General features: G+C 36.2%; 1 protein-coding gene across 2 annotated transcripts in view; it reads right to left on the bottom strand.

Moving 5' to 3' along the window:
- The window catches only part of Csmd3 (CUB and Sushi multiple domains 3), a 1,090,370-nt gene that overhangs the window by 372,999 nt on the left and 704,447 nt on the right, over window positions 1-12,924 (bottom strand). For both annotated transcript variants that reach the window (XM_051159708.1, XM_051159709.1), the window contains one exon: window positions 12,326-12,514. In XM_051159708.1, coding sequence (XP_051015665.1) covers window positions 12,326-12,514 — 189 coding nt within the window. The remainder of the gene's footprint in view (window positions 1-12,325; window positions 12,515-12,924) is intronic.

Genomic DNA, 12,924 nt, shown 5'->3' with positions numbered 1-12,924 from the left:
CCAAGACTGCTGATCTGAATTACAGCAGTAAAGTCCAAACAGATATCTACTTTGGCTGGCTCAGCCTGGAGCCCAGGGGGCAGAGGAAAATCATCAGGAGTGAAACCGAATCACTACCTGTTCCACAAAAGTATGCCCTGATTCCCATAGGCAAGAGCACCTGACCAATAATCAGTCATCAATTAACCACTCTCAACCAGCGAAGGTCACTACAAAATACCTTCCAACATCAGAGCCATCAAAATGACAAGAGGACAGCGAAAGAATGCTATTAAAAACCAAAACAGTTTGGCATCTCCGGATCCCAACATTCCCAATGAAAACAACCTAGAGAACCTAACAGCAATGGATAGGCAAGAAAATGACCTCAAGTCCTTAGTAAAGAAGATGATAATGGAAGAAACAAATAAAATATGTAAACAAATGCAGGAGGAGGCAAACAAGAGGGCTGAAGAATTAAAAGAGTCATATAAAGAGGCACTTGAAGAATTTCAGAAAAATACAAATAACCAGATGATGGAAATCATTAAAACAGTCCAAGACATTAAGATAAAAATGGAAGCTATGATGCAGGAACACACAGAAGAAAAATGTGATCAAGAGTCTGCAAAGAAGAAAGCAAGCATCTCAGAGGTGGCCTTATCTAACAGATTGCAAGAAATGGAAGAATGAATATGGAGACTTGAAGATACAATTGCAGAACTGGAAACAACCATTCAGGGAAATGCTAAATTGGAAAAATTCTTGACACAGACCATACAAGAATTAAAAGACATTATGAAAAGACGAAACTTGAGAATAATTGGGATAGAGGAAAAGGATGCTAGCCGACTCCACAGCCCAGAACATATCTTTAATCAGATAATGGAAGAAAATTTCCCCAATTTGAAGAAGGAGATGCATACGAGCATAAAAGAGGCCTACAGAACACCAAATAGAATAGACCTGAAAAGAAAATCTTCCCGCCACATAATAATAACAACACAAAATATACAGAACAAGGAATAAATATTGAAAGTGGCAAGAGAAAAAGGCCGAGTAATATATGAAGGCAAACCTATCAGAATTACTTCTGACTTCTCAGCAGAGACCATGAAAGCCAGAAGGTCCTGGACCGAGGTGCTGCAAACCCTAAGAGAACACAGATACCAGGCAAGACTACTATATCCAGCAAAATTATCAATAACCATTGACATAGAAGACAAGATATTCCATGACAAAAACAAATTCAAACAGTACCTAGCCACAAATCCGGCTTTACAGAAGTTACTAGAAGGAAAACTCCACGCCAACTGGTCAAACTACAACCATAACTACATAGGAAATAGGTAACAATAACATTGCAAAATCACAACCTCACAAAATCTTGACTGTTCCAAATACCAAAAATGAAGGGACTTACCAATCACTGGTCATTAATATCTCTCAACGTCAATGGTCTCAATTCTCCAATAAAAAGACACAGACTAACGGAGTAGATGCATAAACATGACCCAACATTCTTCAGCATTCAAGAAACACACCTCAACCACAAGGGCAGACATTGTCTCAGAGTAAAAGGTTGGGGAAAAATATTCCAAGCAAATGGTCACAAGAAACAAGCTGGAGTAGCCATTCTAATATCTAATAAAATAGACTTTCAACCAAAATTAATCAAAAAAGATGAGGATGGACACTTCGTACTCGTCAAAGGTAAAGTCAACCAAGAAGACATCACAATTTTGAACATATACGCTCCGAATACAAGGGCTCCCACACTTGTAAAAGACCTATTAACAAGCTTGCCCCACTCATCGATACCCACACATTAATAGTGGGAGATTTCAACACCCCACTTTCACTCAAGGATAGGTCTTTGATTCAAAAACTAAGCCGGGAAATAACCTCATTAACCAATGTCATGAAGCAAATGGATCTAACAGATAGCTACAGAACTTTCCACCCAAAAGCTAAGGAGTATACCTTTTTCTCAGCACCCCATGGAACATTCTCTAAAATTGATCACATAGTTGGTCATGAAGCAAACCTCAACAGATACAAGAAGATTGAAATAATACCTTGTATCTTATCAGATCACCACGGTCTAAGGCTGGACTTCAACAGCAACAGAAATAACAAAAAGCATACTAACACGTGGAAACTAAACAACTTTCTACTTAATGACTCATGGGTCACGGAAGAAATAAAGGAAGAAATAAAAGACTTCCTGAATTTCAATGAAAATGATGGAACAACATACCCAAATTTGTGGGACACATTGAAAGCAGTGCTAAGAGGAAAATTCATAGCATTAAGTACCTTTAAAAATAAAATGGAATCATCCCACATAAACAACTTAACAACAAATCTGGAAGCTCTAGAAAAAAAAGAAGCAGAAACACCCAGGAGGAGTAGATGCCTAGAAATAATCAAACTTGGGGCTGAAATGAATAAATTAGAAACAAAGAGAACAATCCAAAGAATCAACAAAACCAAGAGCTGGTTCTTTGAGAAAATTAACAAGATAGACAAACCGTTAGCCAATCTAACTAAAAGACAGAGAAACACTATCCAAATAAACAAAATCAGAAATGAAAAGGGAGACATAACAACAGACACCGAAGAAAGACAAACAATCATAAGAACCTACTTTAAAGGCATTTATGCCACAAAATTCGAAAATTCAAGGGAAATGGACAAATTTCTCGACCGATTCCATTTGCTGAAATTGAACCAAGATCAGATAAACAAATTAAATTGCCCTATTTCGCCTATAGAAATAGAAGCAACCATTGATAGTCTCCCAACCAAAAAAAGCCCAGGCCAGATGGTTTCAGTGCAGAATTCTACCAGACCTTCAAAGAGGAGCTAATACCGATACTATTCAAGCTATTCCGAAAGATAGAAATGGACGGAATATTACCAAATTCATTCTATGAGGCCACAGTCACATTGATACCTAAACCTCACAAAGATCCAACAACAAAAAAAAAGAATTTCAGACCAATTTCTCTTATGAACATTGATGCAAAAATACTCAACAAAATTCTCACAAAGCGAATACAACAGCATATCAAAGACATCATTCACCATGACCAGGTAGGATTCATTCCAGGCATGCAGGGATGGTTTAACATATGGAAATCCATCAATGTAATCCACCATATAAACAAACTGAAAGAGAAAAACCACATGATCATCTCTTTAGATGCAGAAAAAGCATTTGACAAAATCCAACACCCATTTACGTTCAAAGTTCTGGAGAGATCGGGAATACAAGGCACTTATCTAAACATAATAAAGGCCATATACAGCAAACCAACAGCCAACATTAAATTAAATGGAGAGATACTCAAGGAAATCCCTCTAAAATCGGGAACCAGACAAGGCTGCCCTCTGTCCCCATATCTCTTCAATATAGTTCTTGAAGTCCTAGCCAGAGCAATAAGACAGCAAACGGAGATCAAGGGGATACAAATGGGAAAGGAAGAAGTCAGATTATCCTTATTTGCAGATATGATAGTGTATATAAGTGACACAAAAAATTCCACCAGAGAACTTTTACAGCTGATAAACAGCTTCAGAAAATTGGCAGGATACAAAATAAACTCAAAAAAGTCAGGCAGAGGAAGAAATTAAGAAAACTACTCCCTCCACGATAGCCACAAACAATATAAAATATCTAGGAGTAACTCTAACCAAGCAAGTGAAGGACTTATTCGAAAAAAACTTCAAACCTCTGAAGAAAGAGATTGAAGATGGCATCAGAAGATGGAGGGCTTTACCTCGTTCGTAGATCGGGAGAATCAACATAGTAAAAATGGCCATCCTACCAAAAGCAATTTACAGATTCAACACAATCCCTATCAAAATACCTACAAAATATTTTGAAGATATTGAAAGATCAATTCTCAAATTCATATGGAGAAATAAAAAACCCAGAATAGCAAAAACAATCCTATACAACAAAAGATCCTCCAGAGGAATCTCCATACCTGATCTCAAGCTGTACTACAGAGCAACAGTAATTAAAACAGCATGGTACTGGCAAAGCAATAGACTGGTGGATCAATGGAATCGAATTGAAGACCCAGAGATGAATCCACACACATTTGCTCACTTGATTTTTGACAAAGAAGCCAAATCTATTCAACGGAAAAAGGATAGCATCTTCAACAAATGGTGCTGGTCTAACTGGATGTCTACATGTAGAAAAATGCAATTAGAACCTTAATTGTCATCATGCACAAAACTCAAGTCCAAGTGGATTAAAGACCTCAACTTAAAACCAGAGACATTAATTCAGTTAGAGGAAAAAGTGGGGAAGAGCCTGGGACACATAGGCACAGGAAACAACTTCCTGAACAGCACACCAACAGCCCAGGCCTTAATGTCAACAATTAATAAATGGGACCTCATGAGGCTGAGAAGCTTCTGTAAGGCAGGAGACACTGTCAAGAGAACAAAGTGACAGCCTACAGAATGGAAAAAGATCTTCACAAACCCTTCATCTGACAAAGGTTTAATATCCAAAATATATAAAGAACTCAAGAAATTAAACACCACAAAACCAAACAACCCAATTGAGAAATGGGGCTTGGAACTTAACAGAGAATTCTCAACAGAGAAATATCAAATGGCCGAGAAACACTTAAAGAAATGCTCGTCCTTGTTAGTCATCAGAGAAATGCAAATCAAAACGACACTGAGATTCCATCTTACACCCATCAGAATGGCTAAGATAAAAAACTCAAATGACACCACATGTTGGCGAGGATGTGGAGAGGAACACTCTTTCATTGCTGGTGGGAATGCAAACTAGTACAACCACTTTGGAAAGCTATCTGGCGCTTTCTCAGAAAAATGGGAATAGGACTTCCTCAAGACCCAGCCATCCCATTCCTTGGAGTATACCCAGAAAATGCCCTACCACATAACAAGGACATATGCTCAACCATGTTCATAGCTGCTTTATACATAATAGCCAGAACATGGAAACAGCCTAAGTGTCCCTCAGTAGAAGAATGGAATAAGAAACTGTGGTATATTTACACGATGGAATACTACTCAGCTATTAAAAATGAGGAATTCCCGAAATTTGTGGACAAATGGATTGATCTAGAAATTATCATAATGAGTGAGTTCACCCAGAAGCAAAAAGAGACAAACGGTATATACTCACTTATATCAAAACACTAGTCCAAGGAACACATACTATGAAAATCTTTACTTACCAAGAAAATGGGTCAGAGGAGAGGACATCCGATTGAGACTTTAGGCAAGAGTAGCATGGAAGAAAGGGGAAATAGTAGGACCCACAGGGTCCTGGAAACCTACAAGAAGAACTTTATCACAGGCAGATCTGGATCCTGGGGTCCTCCTCAAACTAAGGCACCAGTCAAGGAGAATATAGGCAGTAAGCTTCGAACCCCTACCAAGACCTAGCCGACGAACAGGATATTCTCCACCATTGAGTGGAGAGTGAGATCTGACTCTCACATGAACTCTGGTGCCCCTTTTCTGACCATGTCCCGTGGATGGGGAGACCTGTTGGCACTCAGAGGAAGGATAGCAAGTTACCAAGAAGAGACTTGATATTCTAAGAGCATATATAGGGGGAGGAGGTCTCCTTCAGTCACATACATAGGGGAGGGGAGAAGGAGATAAATGGGAGGGAGGGAAGAATGGGAGGAAACAGGGGAAGGGCTAACAATCGAGATGTAATATGAATAAATTAATAAAAAAAACCAAATATGTGAGTTTAGGGGAGGGCGCTGAACTTCAGCAGAGAGCTTACTCCTGGACAACCGCTTTTTTCATTTGTTTGTTTTATTTTTATTTATTTTTTATTTAATTAACTTATTCAGATTACAACTAAATTGTTATCCCATCACTTGTATCCTCCCGTTCCTCCCTCCCTCTTTCACCCTATTCCCCTCTTGTAGGTTTATGACCGAGGAGGACCTCCTCCCACACTATATGGTCATAGGTTATCAAGTCTCATCTTGGTTGCCTGCTTATTCTTTCTTTGAGTGCCACCAGGCCTCTCCACCAAGGGGAGGTGGTCAAATATGGAGCACCAGAGTTCATGTCAGAGTCAGTCCCTCTTGAATGCAGCTTCTGAGACCATAAAAACACCGAATTCACAAAAAACCAATCCCAAACCTACTGGGAAAGAAACTGTACTCCTGCAAGTATCCCAGCATGTGTTAGATTATTGTTTCCTAGCAAAAAATAATGTGACTCTTGACAGCATCACAAAAAAGATGTTTTAAGAATTTAATAAGTGTGGCAGTATATTTGTGATCCAGGAGATTGTGAACAGTAAAACCAATCTTTGATCCCTTTGTGATCCCTGAGATTGATCTGTAAATTCCCATTTCTTATGGTTGAACCCTAACACACCTTTAATCCAAGAACTTTTCGTTTATTGTAAACAGGTGTTTAAGATGTGATTCAGTCCTAGCCCACACCTTTAATCCAAGATCTATCTGTCCATAGATCTAATAAAGTTAGCACTACTTTAAGAGGCAGAGAAAGAAACCAGTTTATAGGGATTAAAGAGTAGGAGGGATTTTGGATTGAGGAGTATTTAAGACACCCTGTAGAAGTAGGAGGAGGCTTTGGTGCTTCTTATGCTTTGGATTTTAGCTTGGCTCTTAGCTCTCTACCTCTTGAGCTCCTCAGCTCTTTGGCCTTTGGCCTTTAGGCTTTGAGCTAGCAAGCCTTTGGCCTTTTCTTCCAGGCTAGTAAGTAATCTGGGTCGCTTTCTCTGCCTCTCTGAGTTAGCAGGTTTTTCACCACAGCATCTGGCTCCTGGGTCATTACTGGTAGAATATAAAGATCAGGGCTTTCAATTAAACAACAAACAAGTTGTACAAATAATATACTTACTTTATAAGATAGGAAGATACTATCTTCCTATATTATATGCAACATGAATACATAAAGCACTACGTAATTGCATAATATATATAAATATACATTTTATATATTGCACAATGCTTAGCATTCATTATGACATGTTGTTTAATAGTATTTGTGAAACAAAAAAGAACTGGTAAAGATAATGTTGATGAGAATGAAAATGATGTACGTGAACAGTAGTTTTATATGGCAAGTCTCACAGATGACTCATATTAAAGAGAATTAAATGGAGGAAGGAGAGAAAGATCACATCATTTCTAGCTTGGATGATTGGATCAGAATGATTCTATAATTGAGGTTAAGGCTGAAGAGATAAAGCATTCTGTGTTGGCACAGTGAAATCAGTGTGCCTGTGGGAGGATGTCCATATGGAGAGGACCAGTTGAAAGCTAGAAATGGAGACTCCTCTTAGAAAAGGTCTGGATATACAGAGAGAGTTGGAAATGTTTGCGAATTAGGTCATCCATAAACTGCTCTCTCATACATACACTCTCCCTCATGTATATCCACACAAGAGAAGAGAGAAAGAGGCAGAGAGAGACAGACAGCGAGACAATTTGGATGTGAGCATAGCGTTTAATGCCTGAGCAATCTCTCCAGGCCTGGGACAATTATACATTTTCAAAATTATGGTAAATCTATGTTCTTGGTAATAAATTATATGCTACATTAACAACCAAATTCCAGGATAAAATGTGTATGAAATTATTATATTATTCTTTCCTTTTCTTTAGAAAGTTTTAGCATGAATTCTATATTGAAGGGTGCTTTGTGGACTTGTTAAATCTGGTACAGATATTAGGAAGTTATGGTTCCATAGTAACATTAGATCTGTTGCTTAGTTTTATAAGCAAATATGTTATTTTTAAAATACTGCTATATCATTTCATTAATATATGATCAATTACTTATATGCCATTCCAACATCAGGGTCCAATCGTCATTCCTTAAGCCATGTGGCAGTGATGCTTTATCTATTTAGTACCTTCTAGCTTCATAAGACAATGTTTGCTCACTCATGGTCTACAGCTCTGCTATAACTGCTATTTATGTCTTAAAAATAAAGAAAAATGTTAATAATAAGAGAAAGTAGTACTCTTCTGGTTTCAGAATGGCACATTAACCAAAAGTATTGCTGAAAATACCACATTTAAGAAGCATAAAATTAGGCTGTTGTCAGTCTTTTGCTCATTACTGATAAACTTTCTAACACAAAATAATCATATTTCTTTTATTTCTTTATGAAGTAGTGAATAAGAGACTCTTTTTAAATAAACAATTAGATGGTGAAATATAAAATAATCTATAGATTTTATATTATGAAACCAATGCACCCAGCCCTAGTTATTCTCACAAACTTATAGGGGCATTCATCTGTTTATATACTTACAGAGAGTGATTTTCCATCAATTTTTGTTTGTACTTTGTGTGCGTGTGTGTCTGTGTGTGTGTCTAGAAGCTTTTGTTGTTGTTGTTGTTAATACAGTGGCCCAAACCATTTGCTCAGGCAATGGGAAGACCGCCAAGTTCCACCGGTCACCTTCCTCTGAAGCGTTCACCTTGAAGACCACCAAGAGTTCTGGTTGACACAGGAGGAGGAAGCAATACTGTATGTGGGGAGGAGGATGTCAAACTTCCAAGAGCAAGAGGGAAAGGCTTGGCAGTAGGATTATTTGAAGGCTGTAAGTCAAAGTGCCGAGAGAGAGGTTAATTTTGTTTAGGAGTGTGTTTCCTTACTTGAATAAGTAAGAAGGATTTATGGAGACAGATGTTGGTAATTTACCTATTTAGAATAAATAAGACAAGCAAGAGTATGGTGTCATATGCTTGCCTTTGACCCTCGCGCTCAGGAGTCTGAGGTAGGAGCAGAACTGTTTGAAGCTACACTGGGTTATACACTGTCTCCAGATAACAACAGAAGTTTTTAACTAAGAAATTCCCGTTTGATACATTGAGGCAGTGTTATCTGGAGAGAGTGGAAGAAGAGGAGTCTGGGGTTAGAGGAGACTCTAAATAATGAGTCTTCTAGTACATATTCATGGTGTTTTTCTCAATCAGCCTTGATGTTCTTTAAAGTGCCCTATTGTCAACCACAGCAATTAGATTAGGCTTTGAAGACAAAACAAAACAAAACAAAAAAATCCAAACCAAAACAAAACAAAACAAAAGCCTATCTTATTACTTCAGCTTTTTATCTCAAGGCTTTGTGTCTATTTAGCATAGTTACTCCTTTATTTTGGATCCATATGTTTCACATAGAGCACATATTGCCAAAATTCTTTTCAAAAAAGAGCTCAGAAAATTGAGACGTTTTCCCAAACTCATTCAGCTAATTAATGATAGAACAATAATCAGTTCAAATATTTAATCCTTAAATCTCCTTTGTACATGTCCATATGGCTGCATTGATTGTTGGATTCATAAGTGAGTCATATTTAACATACAGAGAAGAATTTGGATTTTGAGATGGAATAGAGGTAATTGCTTAATGATTTTCTTTTAAATCTTTTCCGTCTTTTCTTTATTTTTTTTTAAATATATATATATATATATATATATATATATATATATATATATATCAGGTTAGCATTCTTAGAGATGGTTACACAGACAGTATGAAGTTCCAGTGTGTGTTATTCACTTGTTTTTTCTGTTACCAATGTTTATTATTAAACTACAAAAATCAATAAAAATCATATGTAATCTAAAAGGTAAGAAATGTGAGAACAGTATGTCAGCTTAAATGTAGTGATCATTTTTCTCAGTTGACTCATGATTAAGGCAAGATGTTGTTTCTTGTCCAAGGTCAGAAAAAAAAAAAAATCAATGGCACATGAAATTAGAAACAGAAGTAGATGTGTTAAATTTGGAGATGAGCATGAATGAATTAATATCTTTAAAATGACTTCAAAATGTATGGGCTTCTTAAAAATGGGTTGGCACTTGCTGAGAGATAAATCATTGCTCATGTTGAACTTGCTAATCTACTTTACAAACCATGTTCTATCATTAGCTCCTTGTTTATTTGCAAGCTGGCCTGGCTTGAGATTCTAGTTCATTTGGACACTGAGTGAAAACATACACATTTTCCTGGTTTCAAAAGATGGCATGAGTTCAAACCAGATACAATCCTAGCACAGAGAAGGGGAAGTGGACAAAAAGTCACATCTCTAACTGAGAAGCTATTTGCAATTTGTATTTGCTGGGAGAGGGAAAACCAATTTTCTCCAATAAAGTGTGTCTATCCACTGGGTATATCTATTAACCACACTCCAGCTTAGGCTCCAGTGGGTAGATGTCCAAGACAAAACACACTGTGTTTTTCCTGTGCTTGCCACTTTAGTTTGGTGTTGTTTGGTAGTTTTTTTTCTTGTTTGTTTGTTGGTTTTCTTTTCATTCATTCATTTTTTTTTAATGAAAGACATGAACTGTGGTAGATTTATAGGAAGTAAAAAGTATAAATAACTGAATGGGAGAAGTATCCGTAATAAGCAGCATTGCTGATTGTACATCTGTGTGATGGTTCATTCTTGTCTCCCATACTCAGAAAGCTAAGTCACGGGACTAACAAAAGTTTAAAACAATCTCTAGCTATACAATCAGTTTTAGATCACTCTAGACTATAGAATTAGCCCCTCCCCTTTCTATTATCTGTGTGAAAATAAAGTAAACAAAGGCATCTGTTGATATGAATAGTGTCAAATAAAATCAACTGTTTTTTAATCTAACTATGGTGATCCTAAAAAGTGAGAGATTTATGTAAATACATATGTGGATCTAGAATTGCAAACAAAACATACTCATTATAAAGAATAAACAAATTAGCAGAGAAAAGTTCAATTAATTTTACTGAATTACTTTAAAAACATCTAATCCATGTTAAATACTCCATGCAATGAAATATAAGCAAGGTCAACAGAATCAATTGTAAATTTCAGTCAGTGCAAAAGTAGGAACAACTCTTTTGTTTTTGTTGCTATATATAAGAGTTTCATGGCAAATTTTCCTTTCTAAATTTGTATAAATAAATTTTTATCTTTCCAATTGAAGTTTACATATGATTAAACTAAACACAATGAGAAATACTTTAATAACAAATTTTAATTTCTTGTTATTTTGTAAACTTTTTTTTTTCTGAGCCAGTAACACTCTTGTAGCTCTCTGTGACCTTCCTAGATGCTACATAAGGAAGGGCTCAGGACACCTGGCTTTGTACAACTCATGCTCTATCCTACCACTTGGTCTTGAGTATATTATTAAATATATATAGTACAAGTTTTACTGAAAAAAAGGGAGAAATCATACTATTGGGCACTGTGGAGATTAAATGGGAATCTGATGTGTGAAGAAGTATATCATACACTCATCACACTGAACTTCAAGAATGTTAATTTATGCCCAAATATAAGTGATCTTTATAGCTATTCTTTATAAAAGTTTTGGTCTCTTTATTTTATAACAATAAATACTAATAATTATTGACTGTCCAGTGGCCTGAGATTATTCTTTTCTTTAGAGTTTATGTTTTAAATAGAAACAATAGTAATAATTAGAAAATAAAAATTAGAAAATAATAATAATAAGTTACTTATTTTTGACCCTTGTTTTGCTAAAGTACCCACTTAAAATTATATTTGCTCCAAGCTATATACTCCCTATCTCTCTATCCATCTATCTATCTGAATTATTTCTAATATTTATGTCATAACATGAATAACTATTGTCATAGGGGCCTTAAAACTTTTATCTATTCTATCATTGACACATTTTTTTCTTGTAACTTTTCTTTATTACTGTAAATTACAAGTTAAAAAATATTTTCGAAACATCAGTCGGAACACACTATGTGAGTGCTTCTATGGAAATGGTCCAGTGGTGGATTCTGAGTGCTTGACCATTTGATAATGGGACAATTTAGTTTCTGAAACATTTCCTCATACTCAAACTGATAGCCCCAGTTTCTTTGTTGTGAATTAGTTATCAGAATAAAGAGAGATTAGGAATGTAAATAAGACACATAGAGACTTAAAATAAACCCAGAACAAAAGGGATCATTCAGAAATCTTCATATTAACTTTAATTCTTAGGAAATAAATCCATGCATTATTTCAGGTTTTGTGATTTTCTTTATCTTATTTAGTTAGCTATTGATCATCGATATATTTATCATATAACTGCATATCTGTCTAATTTCTTCTTTATTGTTATTATCTGAGAACAAGTCGAGAAGCACAGCCATTTGACTGCAGAAGCAGAATAATTGGGGTGCGCCATATTGCCAAGTTGAAAAGAAAACAGAAATAACTAATATGAAATAAATGTGGAAGTTCAACAGATTATAAGAAAAAAAGTGTGTAATCATGCAACTTCATGGACAGTGACTACACATACAAGCAAATGAAAGCAGCTGACCACGTACCCACACACCTTGGCAGAGGTGCACTCCACACTCGCCGGCCACCGCCAAGACAGATGATCTCTGCAGAACCTTCCAGTCGGTAACCCAGTGAGCATGAGAAGGTCAGGGTGTCACCAACCCCAAAGCTGAACCCAACTCGGCTGCCATATTGAGGGATTCCAGGGTCTTCACAAGGCTCAAGGTTATACTCTGTAAAGATTAAATAAATTACCCAGGGAAGGAGAAATGAGGGATCATTTTAAATATACATTTCTTATATTTTGGGACTGGCTGTACTATGTATAAAATCAGGAATATGCTAGGGAGCATGTGTGTGTGTGTGTGTGTGTGTGTGTGTGTGTGTGTGTGTGTGTGTGTGATATTTAATAACTAAGAATATTTTCATGTGTGAAATTCATTGAGGATAGGAAAATGTTACCTGAATGATAAGCTGAAAATGTACCTGTCTGTCTCTTGATATATTTTTAGCATTAGAAATCTTTTCCACTTCACAGAGTTTTGAATTATAGTAATGACATGAGAGATGTGTATCTTCAAACAAAAGTAACATTTGAAATGAAATCATTATCAGTAAGAAAAAAATACAATTCACTTAACCA

The sequence above is a fragment of the Acomys russatus genome, chromosome 17 (genome assembly GCF_903995435.1).
Source record: "Acomys russatus chromosome 17, mAcoRus1.1, whole genome shotgun sequence".
NCBI classification, from domain to species: Eukaryota; Metazoa; Chordata; class Mammalia; order Rodentia; family Muridae; genus Acomys; species Acomys russatus.
Note: the sequence above shows the minus strand (reverse complement) of the source record. Positions and strands in the feature narration are given on the sequence as shown.